This window comes from Lactuca saligna, chromosome 1, assembly GCF_052625555.1.
Source record: "Lactuca saligna cultivar CGN05327 chromosome 1, ASM5262555v1, whole genome shotgun sequence".
Lineage (NCBI taxonomy): Eukaryota > Viridiplantae > Streptophyta > Magnoliopsida > Asterales > Asteraceae > Lactuca > Lactuca saligna.
Window position 1 is genome coordinate 156,561,214 of NC_136417.1, and position 11,523 is coordinate 156,572,736.

The 11,523-nt window shown below is 31.8% G+C and overlaps 1 protein-coding gene across 3 annotated transcripts; it reads right to left on the reverse strand.

The window, feature by feature from the left end:
- Positions 1–927: 927 nt before the first annotated feature.
- LOC145045699 (uncharacterized) lies at positions 928–11,101 on the reverse strand. 3 transcript variants are annotated; one of them, XM_078994017.1, is made up of 19 exons: positions 10,892–11,097; positions 9,369–9,472; positions 8,763–8,849; positions 8,595–8,670; positions 8,394–8,468; positions 8,245–8,298; positions 8,077–8,136; positions 7,860–7,976; positions 7,685–7,779; positions 7,341–7,543; positions 7,052–7,149; positions 6,872–6,975; positions 6,606–6,777; positions 6,332–6,454; positions 5,839–5,921; positions 5,577–5,718; positions 2,627–2,656; positions 2,228–2,298; positions 928–1,634 (listed from the first exon to the last, which is right to left on the reverse strand). In XM_078994017.1, exons 1-19 carry the CDS (start codon positions 10,928–10,930, stop codon positions 1,187–1,189), a joined length of 2,181 nt encoding a protein of 726 aa, XP_078850143.1. In that variant the 5' UTR covers positions 10,931–11,097; the 3' UTR covers positions 928–1,186. The 3 variants fall into 3 exon arrangements, with proteins under 3 accessions (XP_078850143.1, XP_078850151.1, XP_078850146.1); XM_078994025.1 differs by lacking the exon at positions 10,892–11,097 and adding an exon at positions 9,154–9,210; XM_078994020.1 differs by lacking the exons at positions 928–1,634; positions 2,228–2,298; positions 2,627–2,656 and adding an exon at positions 3,372–5,244 and having other exon boundaries at positions 10,892–11,101.
- Between the last annotated feature and the right edge of the window lie 422 nt (positions 11,102–11,523).

The following is an 11,523-nucleotide window of genomic DNA, read 5'->3' on the forward strand; positions in this document are numbered from 1 at the left end:
TTAATTTACACTCGTCTTTATGAAATGTTTTAAAGGTTTTGTTATACTTGACTCAAAAGCTACAATCATTGATCATTTTTAAAAGATTTTGTTATAAATGACTCAAAAACTACATTACCTGATGGTAAAAAGCTCTTAGAGTTGCTGGGTTGATTATTAAATATTGAACTATAAAATTTAAAAAAAAAAAAAAAACAAATAAATAAAATAAAACTCATATAAGATATGCTCTACAGTTAAAATTTTGAAGTTGATTTTACGAGCACCGTTGATTATAAAAATCCTTATTTAATCATATCGTCTTATTAAAGGAGTTGATTATAACTAATCATGGTCGGATCAATTACAATAATAGACTAGGATAGGTTAACCACCAAACACGAACAAATCTTTTTTTATGTTTGTTTAAGTTTAACCGAACAAATGAATGAACACAATATAAAGAAACAAACTTTAACAATATATTTGTCCATGTCTGTTCGTGTTAGTTAATAATCTTGTGATCTAAACACATTTGCAATTAATATTAAAAATAAAACTTTTACTAATATATAACTAAACATTGAGACAATAAAACTTCAAGTGATAAGAGCCATATTTGGAGAAACTAGTTGGCTTGTTTGGGTCAAAACCAGAGCCCTTTGACATGAATTCTTTAAGAACTTCTGGTCCAATACTTGTATAGTAGGACGATAAACGTGTTATATTCATTTCATTAGTTCGAACAAACCGTTGTTAAATAGTTCAAGTGATAGAACCATATCAAGTAATCATTTCATTGGTTCGAACAAACCGTCGAATAATTGATTAATTCCTCACGTAATATTTATCATTCCTTAATCCATTTTTTAAAGAACCGTTTATAATGACTTACCTACAAATTTGACCATTTTTTTATCATACAATTAACAAGCCATACTAGTATACTAAGACAATAAACGTGTTATATTCAACGTGTATGAGCGTATGCAATGAATTAGACATGTCAAAAAACCCTCTTCTTAAGAAAAGACTAGTATACCCCTCCACCATCCGTCAATTTAGTAAAAAAAAAAAAAAAAAACTAAGACAAGGGTAAAGAATTGTCATCCCTATTTCGTTAACAATTTACACCAAAACTAATCTCAAAAATACATTTTTAGTAAAACTCAACCCCACCAAAACCAAAAATCAAAATTTACAGTATTCACTTTTTCTCTTCACCATCAGTATGTGTTTCAGAACGTGGCGGCCCGCCACCCTCTGCCACCATTTCATCGGCAGCAGTGGAAGATGAAGCCTCCCTTTCATCTCCCCTATCACTAGTCTCTACCTTTAGTGGTTCAGGTTCACTGCTCAACGGAGATGTTCCGGAGGGGTCGGTGGCGGTGGTGGTGGTGGTGCCACCTGGTTCGCCGGAATCTTTCCGGTCAACCTGTTCCGGTGGTTTATCGGTCTCACTGGGTCTCGAATCATTGGTTGAACTCGTGGCGGTGTCTGACAAATCATCGTTGTTTTCCGGCGTGAAACCGCCATCATTGCCGCCAGGGGCTGCCTCGGTGGTGGGAGGAGGTGAGGCGGCATTAGTTGATGGTTTGGAATCCACCTTCTCTTCATCCGCAGTAAACCAATTTGAATTTGTAAAAAGAGATCCCCTGCAATAAAATTTTCAACAAATAAATCATTTTAATTATTTTCTCTAGTGATTAAAACATTATATATATACACTTTTTGACCATTTAATTAAACCAACTTTTCAGATGAAAACAAAACACAATGTATTTTCACTATTTCATGCATTTATCCATTGAACAATTTAGTCACTCAGCTATTACTATAATAATAAGACAAAATTACAGTTTTGGTCCATGTGTTTTACCAGAAATGGCATGGTGAGGACAACTATGGAAATCTCTACATATTTGTCCCTGTGATTTCAGTTTCTTGCGTGGTTGGAAATCTCTACTAATTTCCCCTGTTTTTTTTTTTTTCCAATTTTATTAATTATATAAAAAACATCTAACCCACCATTCCATTTCTGTCAAACCATAGGGACCAAAACTGTAATTTTGTCTAATAATAATAATAATAATAATCATATAGATATGATAGTCCAGAAACCAACACATGGCAATAGGAAACATTTGTGACTATATGATTAAAAGTCAACCTGATTGGATTATATTAATGGAAATTTATGTGCTTTGAATTCAGCCCTAAATTATATAAAACAAGATAATTAACAAACCTTTCTTGGTCATCTCCCAATTGAAGTGAAGATATGACTACTTCAGCAGATTCATCATCAAAATACACATCCTGCAAAAATTCACTTATTTCTCATGTCACAAAACCAAAACATATATAAACTCACACATAGTTTCAACTTCAAGCATAAACCTCTACTTTCACTTTTTTTTTTTACCAAATTTATGAAACAATGTTTCAACTTTTACCAATATATGCAACCATGTTTCTACAGGTTATATGTAAAATATTGCATATTTTGGTCTTAAAATGAAACTATAAAAATAAAAACACTTTATTGCATGTATTATGAAAATTGAAAAAAGGTAAAATACTTGACTCCCTTTTCTTCTTCTCTTTCAGTTTTTTTCTTTGTGAAATAAAAGACTAAATTACATACCTCATCATCTCCTTCCATTGAGCCATGAGCCTGAGAACACAAAAATAAATAAATAAAATTCAAATTTTGCTTTACAGGCTACCAAAGTTTTTTGTTGTACATAAAAATATTCGAAAATAAGCAAAGACTATTGAAAAATACAGATATTATAAGTAATAATACAAATACAAATGTATAGTGAGACGTATGATTTTCATTTATTTAATGAGTAAATGAGATTTTGAACCATAATGACGTATTAAAAATCATTTATACATACAGCTCTTAATAGAAAATTAACTTTGTTAATTTATTTGGTGATGTGGCATATTAACATGATGACAATTAAAAAACAATAACAACTCATTCCACACCAAAAACTAGAAAATAGCTTTCCCTTTTTCCTTTGTTGCTAGGTCTTTCACATTCTACACATGAAATGCATGCTTTGGTGCCTACTAAACTTTCATTGTAAACAATTAAAATGCTTGTAGAATTTTGTGGCAAAGCTTCATGTATATTTAATTTGCCTATTCTTTTGAAGGCTGATTAAAGCTCTAAAAGCTTCAACTTTTTTTAGTAATGTTAATAATAATAACAATGACAAATGACTATAATATATTATAATATAATTAGTAATACGAATAATACGAAAATACTAAAAATAAAAGGAAAAAAACATACTACTAATACGAAAATAATGATAACAAAACTTATTAATATTAATAATAAATGACTATAATAAAATAATAATAGTAATACGTTATTATCATAGTAATATTAGTAGTAGTAGTAGTATTATGAATTCCCTTCACCTAATAAGGTATTTTTCTCCAAATTACATGTTCCGGTGGAATTCATTTTGATGGAATTCGTCATTCCATAGATGTGTATGGAAGGAATGACGAATTCCTTTTACCTAATGGTTTACAAATTTAAAAGAATTTTCACATCGAGGTCGTAGTCAAACACGCAACAAGTTGCACTGCTAACCCTTATTCTTTTATAAACTACATCTATAGATCTTGTGGTCATAACAATATAACATTACTATGCATGACCTGTTGGTGGGGTGGAGTCTACTGAGGAGTTCCACAACATCTTGCACAAGGAAACCAAAAGTATCAAACGTGAATGCTATAAACACGTGTTGATTTTCCATGCACGCTTTCTCATGCTTTGTCACTTTGTATGATGTAGCTTTTAAAGCAAACTGCCCTGCCCCACACCCCAGTGAAACCCCCAAGAGTAGGGAAACCATGAATGGTATGTTTCCCTCTTACCCATCTAAAAACCAAAATAGGTTTGTATGGATGGATAGAATTCAAACTCCAACAAATCCGAACTAATAAGTTCGATCAATGTGGTAATTGTGGGGATGAATTTAGCACTACTTTTGTATGTATTAAGTCTAGATAAAACACCCTTATATATCTACTTGTATTAAGTGTTGTCCCCATTAAGTTGAAAAGAAACACCACCTTAGCTTAGGGTTTTACATATCTTAATTCAATCTCCTCTATCCTCTTATTTCAATTTCTACTATTGCCAGTCTTTTTTTCTTACTTTTCTCATCCTCTCTCCTATTCCACTAAAATTCGCCTATACCTTTTAAATTATCGCTCGTTCACCAAACAAATTTGAAACTATTATTATTATTATTATTATTATTATTATTATTGGAAACGGAACTTCCCTAACGAGGGTTCCAAGCCAGCTTTCGCGCACCAACTAATCCTCCATTGCAAACATGAGGCTATGCATCATGCCCTAGACCTAGAGTCATTGCAGACAGACGAACCTCCATGGCCACAGGAGCTGAGTAGTGCCAAGATTTGAACATGGGTCAATAGTTTATACACCATATCTTCCACATGATTTACCAAGTCACCACAGCCCAAGAGGTCAACTATTTTATAAAATTAAACTTCCGTTCTAAGGCATACACCACCCTTTAATTCCCTCCACCAACGGGTCCCACATATGTAGACAGTCATACCTCCACTCATGTAGAGAGTGGGGACTAGACCTTCCAATAAAAACTATACAAGATAGCATATATTTCATTTTCTACTGCTTTTCATATCTTTTATCTTTACAAAAGTTGGCATGTATAAATATTAAACAGAATTTCTACTAAGATTACTTTTGAGTATTGAAATGACTATATACTCACTTAGGTGCTTTTATAGGGACTTAATATAGATAGTGGTTGGCCATGGGTGTCATTTCTTCATTCGGTTTACTATTTTATATATAATCTCTTTAACTTGCTCTACAAAACCTCTGGGTTTCTCTTCTTTGTCTCTTTTAGAGGAAGGTCGTTTTAGTCTTTTGATCTCCCTCTTTAGATCTTCTATATGTTCACCAACTAGTCTTTTCTTTCTCATCAAATCTCTTTTATCCCGTTCAAAGTCAACAAAACTCATTCTTCGTGGGTGTATTGAATTTTGAGGAGCCTTAGGACAATTCCCATTAGCACCCTTATGATGATACTCATGATGAAGAACATTATGGGGCATTTCAGACATTTCTCCTCTTTCCATTTTCTTTGATTTTTCGTTTGAGGTCAACACACTGGACCCTTCTTGTGATACATATGTTGGCATGATTTCTTTCCCTTTGTTCATCTTCAAGACCTATCATCCATGGTTTAATTACATAGACTACCATGCAGCATTTGCTACCATTTACACCGACTTAATTTAGTCGATTTAGTTTCTTTTTTTTTTACTAAACTTCTATAGTAACATATATTATCACAAATATATTATAGAACTATACTACTTTCCACTTTATAAGTTCATCAAATGCACGTGTAAAGTATTTGTTATTCCTTTCTTTCTATAACTCTATTAACATGTATGATAGTTATTTAATATTTATCATTTATATCCACAAGCAAATAACATCGGATAAACTTTGTAGCAAAAAGTTGAGCAAGCAAAATTATAACAAAAAAATTGGATACCTCGTTGCTATCAGCATTTTCATAAAAACCATACCCAAACGCCTGGCTTAGATTATTGGTTAAAGTTGCCACATCATAATCTTTGTCATGGTAATCATCATCATCACTATCCCTACTTGGATCATGAAGTGGTGTAGGTCTCCTGTAGATTTGGACAAGTGAAAGGAACATTTTTGTACATCGATTAATTCTAGACACAAGGGCAAAATAGTCATTTACCATGATGCAACATAGATAACAAATGTTAATGTAGAATACCTACCCGCAAGCCCACTGTAAGACATTTTCAAGTGCATTGCGTCCCTCAAGTACATTTGCATGCCACTCTACCCATTCGCTATTATTCTGTCAAATTTTTATACATTTTCAAAATACAACAAAAAGACTCCTATTATAGCATCCTAATTCCATTGCTTTCTATTAAAACATTGAACTTACAAATTCTTATTAAAACATTATATTTTGAAAAATCCACCCGATTACAGTAGTAAAAATTGCTTTGTATTTGGATAACATTGCTACAATCAGGTAGAATTTTCAAACTACAAAGTTGTAATAAGGAGAAATGAAAGCAGTATGCTATATAATACACAAATCAATAAAAAGTAAATTGTTACTTTTTGAATTTGACCCTAAAAGGAAACATCCTAACCCCATGAAACATAAGTAAAAAAAAAAAAAAAAAAAAAAAAGTGACAAGTGTTGTGTGGATAAAGAAATCACTTTTTTAAAGTTATGAAATTAATAAAAATAACCTGCAAATGTGCCTGTATATAGGTGTTATCAGTCCCTAATTGGATGAGTTTGTTGGCTATACGTGTCATGTGTCCAACATTCCCTATCCTAGGTGGCACTCTTCCTTCAGCAAGGACTGTTGGCTGCAACAATATTCACCAAATTCAACATGAGAAAGAATATAAAAGTATGTATTTTTCACATAACACAAATACATACTTTTCTATCTTAGCATTTCACTTCTATCTCTTTTCTATGATATTGAACCTAAAAAAGATGATTATAAAAGTTTACCGAATCAATCTTTTTGTCAGTATCGGATGCACTGTTCTTCTCAGCATCAATAATGTTCCTGACAAGATTACAGTCCTCAAGAATATGTTCAACCAGTGAAGCATTCTTGCTCTCAAGGCAACAAACTATAATCTGTTCAGCATGGTGATGAATGAAGTTATTGTATGGATACCTAAAAGCCATCAAAATTAAGTAAGGTTAAATAAATATATAAATAGAGAATATATATATTTTACATATAGAGAGAGGAAAAATGGAAGACTTACTGAAAAAATAATTCTAAAATACGTCTTAAAACACCAAGGCGAACTAACTCATTCTCTGCAGCTTCACTTCTAACACTCATTAGCACTGAGATGAATTCAACAATCTGAAAAATTCGAGTTTCAAGATAATAAGATACTTCAACAATGAAAAGGGTATACATGGAAAAGAATCAAAGATACCTTAAGGCGATGTTTCCCAAGAGGTGGTTGCAACTTGCCATATGTTGTTAGTAAAACGTTTTCGTCTGTTGAAACTTCCAACAGCTTTGACAAATTTCCTGCATATGAGAAAGTAGCTTCATCAATGTAAAAGAGTACATTAACTGACATGATAGAATATGGTTTAATAAATGATAGATTATAAGTCCTTTGACAAATTACATTTATTCGAAAAATCATTCTACAATAATGGAGAAAAGTCTAGAAAATAAAGGTTAAAAACTTGAATTTATTCACTAATTTAACATACCTAAGCTCTCCAACATGCCTTCCACAATCTCTGGATTTGTTGTTACTGATGAATTATGAATCAATTGTCGATTATAGAAGTAAGATGTTGCAGATGTTTGTCTATTTGGATCTAACAAACATATACATACACACAATGCATTCACTAAAACCGATTTTGGCCTTGATTCCCCCAATGCATGATGAAATAATCTTGCTATGAAACTGAAAAATCACACATGAAAAAATTATAAGTAGAGATCATCAGCTGCAAACAGCCAATAGAAAAAAAAAAAAAAAAAAAAAAAAAAAAAAAAAAAAAAAAAAAGTATAAACTAAAGGGCGTTATCGACATTTGACACTAACCTTGGACTGGATATTTTAGCAGCTAAACCTGGGGAAGCATATCTACTTATAGCACAAAGTGTCTCTGCTGCATTCGCATGCACTTGAGGAGAATCCTTAAAGAGTTTGAGTTTTCAAATTTTAGTTGAAACGATATTTTTTCAAGTAAAAACTTTACATTTAATAGATAACTTACTGAAGAACTGAATTTATCAACAATCATTTTTAACACATCAATGTCTTCTAACCACTTTGTTGAGTCTGCAAAACTGGTGTAGAGATTTTCATCAGCACCAATTAGACGAATAAGCACCTGTTCAGTAAAAATATTTTGGATTAGAAGGGGTAAAGATACAGGGGTAAAACGGTAAAAAAAAAGTAAGGAATAAAAAAGTTAGAGAATAATAATACACCTCCATGATGGATGTAATTCCTACTAGGTCAACCAGCTTTTGGATAATGTCTGGATGTGCCTGATTACAAAATCGTTAACAACTTTGTTATGTAATTATATCAAAAATATTATGAATACATATACAAGGGTAAAAAGGTAAAAAAAAAAAAATATGTGGGGAACTAACTTGAATGTAGTTGATTAAAGGAGCCGATTTCCGCAACAATAGGCATGCAACAACCTACATAAGATAATTACACATGATCATCCATCTTAAAAGTCAAATTGGAAAATTAGAAGTATGAATTTTTACAAAAGTAAAAGAAAAAAAATTACTTTACTGAAGTAACCAGCCAGTAGAGTACAATGAGGGTGTTCTGGTTCCAAGAAGGAAAACAACAAGTTCATTAACTGAAAAAGAAATGAACTTATTATCATCATCATAGTAAAAATAAAAAAATTAAAAAATAAAAATACTCAATACTTTCTGATTCTTGATCTTATAAGCTAAAAGATAAGATACTAATGGTTTTTTACCTCCTCGTCCTCTACCAAGGTTTTGAGTATGATATCAACTTCACAGGTAAATATCTCACAAGCAATAAATGGGTACCTAATAAATAAACAAATAAAAATATGTTGGTGAATTATATTTATATAAATATGAAAGAAACATATTTTCCATGTGGGCCCATGGATACCTACTTAAAAGCACGTCCTTTTGCAGCATCCTCAGGAGCTTCTTCCACTATGTACCTCAAAAGCTGTTCAATTTGAGTCCTTTCCCTCAAGCTACAATGAACAGCAATTGAATTTACATTAAAATTCCCAAAAAAATAAGAGCAATTGAATTTACATTTATATGACAAATACTCTGCATTAGTATAACAAATAATACCAACTTCAGTAATTCACAAGTTGAATAAGTCAAGAAAAGAGTCAGTTCACCCCATGCAAAAGAAAATACAAAAAAGAGCACCTAATATATGAATGTATCACTATAATGCATCAAAAGGTCACTAAGCTGCATTTACTATTAGATTATTAAATAATGACTCAAGCCTTGTTTATCAGCAAATAGCAGCAAGATGCCTACTCTGCAAAACATACAGAATCCAAGAAGCCAAGATGTGCTCATATAGATTTAAAGGAGCTGAAATAAAACAAGAAGTAATTTAGACAATAAATGAACATAAAGGCATATGAACCACTATATACAATATTGTAAATTGTAATAATAATAATAATAATACCACCAATGAGTTATGAATGGTAGAGGTTGCTAGAATTAGAAAGAACATTTTAGCTTACAAATTGATAAGTCGGCTATTAAGAGCTCTGCATTCTTGAATTATTTCATCCTCTTCAAGAAGCTCCTCTAGTGTAAAGTTTTCCTGATCCAAGATTGTGTCCACCTGGATTCAAAAAAAAAATCGATTTAATTTTAAGATCATAAAAAGTCAAAGTTACAGCAAATTAAATCTTCCCAGTCTAATAAAGTTGAGCAGAAATATAGACTAAGTAACAATAAATCAACACTCCATTTTGGGTTGTCCCTGAAAATGCAGATTTTCCTTTTTTGGAAAGTTCACAATCCCAATTTACTTTCTTCTCATTTGTGATTGAGATCCCATTATCAATAACTTCTATAAAACTAAGGCCCAAGTCAAATGTTTTAAGTTCTTGTTCAAATCCCTTAGCTTACAAAAAGTATGCATGCATCCACATAAATAAAACCACAAGCCACTAGATGAATATTATGTATTAAGTACATCAAAAAGATAAAAGCAGCAAGATTTAAGAAAATCCCCCACTGGTGCAAAATCATATCAAAATATATAAAACTTCAAACTACTAATCAAGTATAACCACAGATCCTTATCTGGATAGATATATCAGATGAACTCAGATCTCTTGTTTTGTCATTATCTACTGATGATTCTTTAACAAAGAGCAATTACTCCTTTACAGAAATTATAAAATCAATCGCTGATTACCAAAAGCTTTCTCCTTAATTGAAAAAAATAATTACCCATCCAGGTCCATTATATGTAAACTCCATATTATATGGTTGGTTCATTTTCATTTAACTACAAAACCAAAACAAAATATACAAGTAAAATGAGTGATTACAAGATCTTACAGGTTATCAGTTTATCACTCATGCTAGTTTATTTTCTCTATATATAAGACCATGGTACACACTTCTAAGGGAGTGACTCTGTTACAAGACTATACCTCCACCAGAGGACAATGTTGCAATATACCAGTATACATGTGAGATAGCTATGACTATGGAAAGGTAGGCTAATCCAAATGCAGTATTGGCTTCCTCAAGAGTATGAGTACACAGTCTCTTCTAAAACCCTAGGGAATTTGAAAGCATTTACAACAACATAGACCTCCTTCAACTAATCCAGAACAATAACGAATACAAGGGTCCAAAAGCGTCCCTATGTAAATTTGACATGATTCTAATTAATGCTTCCATGGAGTATCAGACGATCAATTACACAGCTCGCCATTCTGAGGTTATTTCAATCACACTATTGCATTAGATACCGCTTGGTTCATTTATACAAACAGATGCAACTCCTTTCAATGAGTCCAACCTTATAAACCTAAAACCAAAGGGGAATTCACTATAATACCAAGAAAACTCAATGGCTAAGTATGAACACCTTCACGATATGTAGGGCTTTAGAGAAAAGAAAGAAAACACCTCAACAAACGGCACATACTTGCTATTTGTTTAAATGCTGATCAATCTAAACCACAGTTCAAATAGATGCTTATAAGCAGCTATAAAATTCAAAAAACAATGAAGCGCTTACCGGAGATACAGTGGACAAACCGGTCATACGCCAAAACATCTTCAACGATCTGAATTCAGATCTGCAGAACTGCTTACAAGAAACGCAACAAGAAGCTTGAAAGATCAATGAAGTGAAACCCTAGATTTCGAATTGAAGAAAATTACGTATCTTGTATTATCGAAAGTTAAAAAAGTGGATTATGAAAAACAAAAGGATATAAATGCATTAAACTGCTTCCAAATATCAACCAATACTTTATAAACGTTTATATTTTCCTTAGAAAAAAAAAATACGGTTATTTTGATACTATATAAAAATGGGAAATTTAGTTAAAAGAGATAACTTACAATTGGATACTTAAATTAAACCTTTGGGTTAGAAATAATAATATATTTAATTTATATGGGAAATTGAAATATTATTAATAAAAAAAAAATTCCTAACACCGTATTCCGGAGTTACCATGGGTGATTTTTGACGTAAAGTTGTCCATGAATTTACATAATCAACTCCGAATTAGCAGACTCAATGTCGTAGTGTCATATGTCAAACTTACATTTCGGACTGTCTTTCAGCATTCCAAATTATATGTGTGGATATGTTGACCGTATGCAACTATCTAAGTACATTCCGAACACATAATTTTTAAC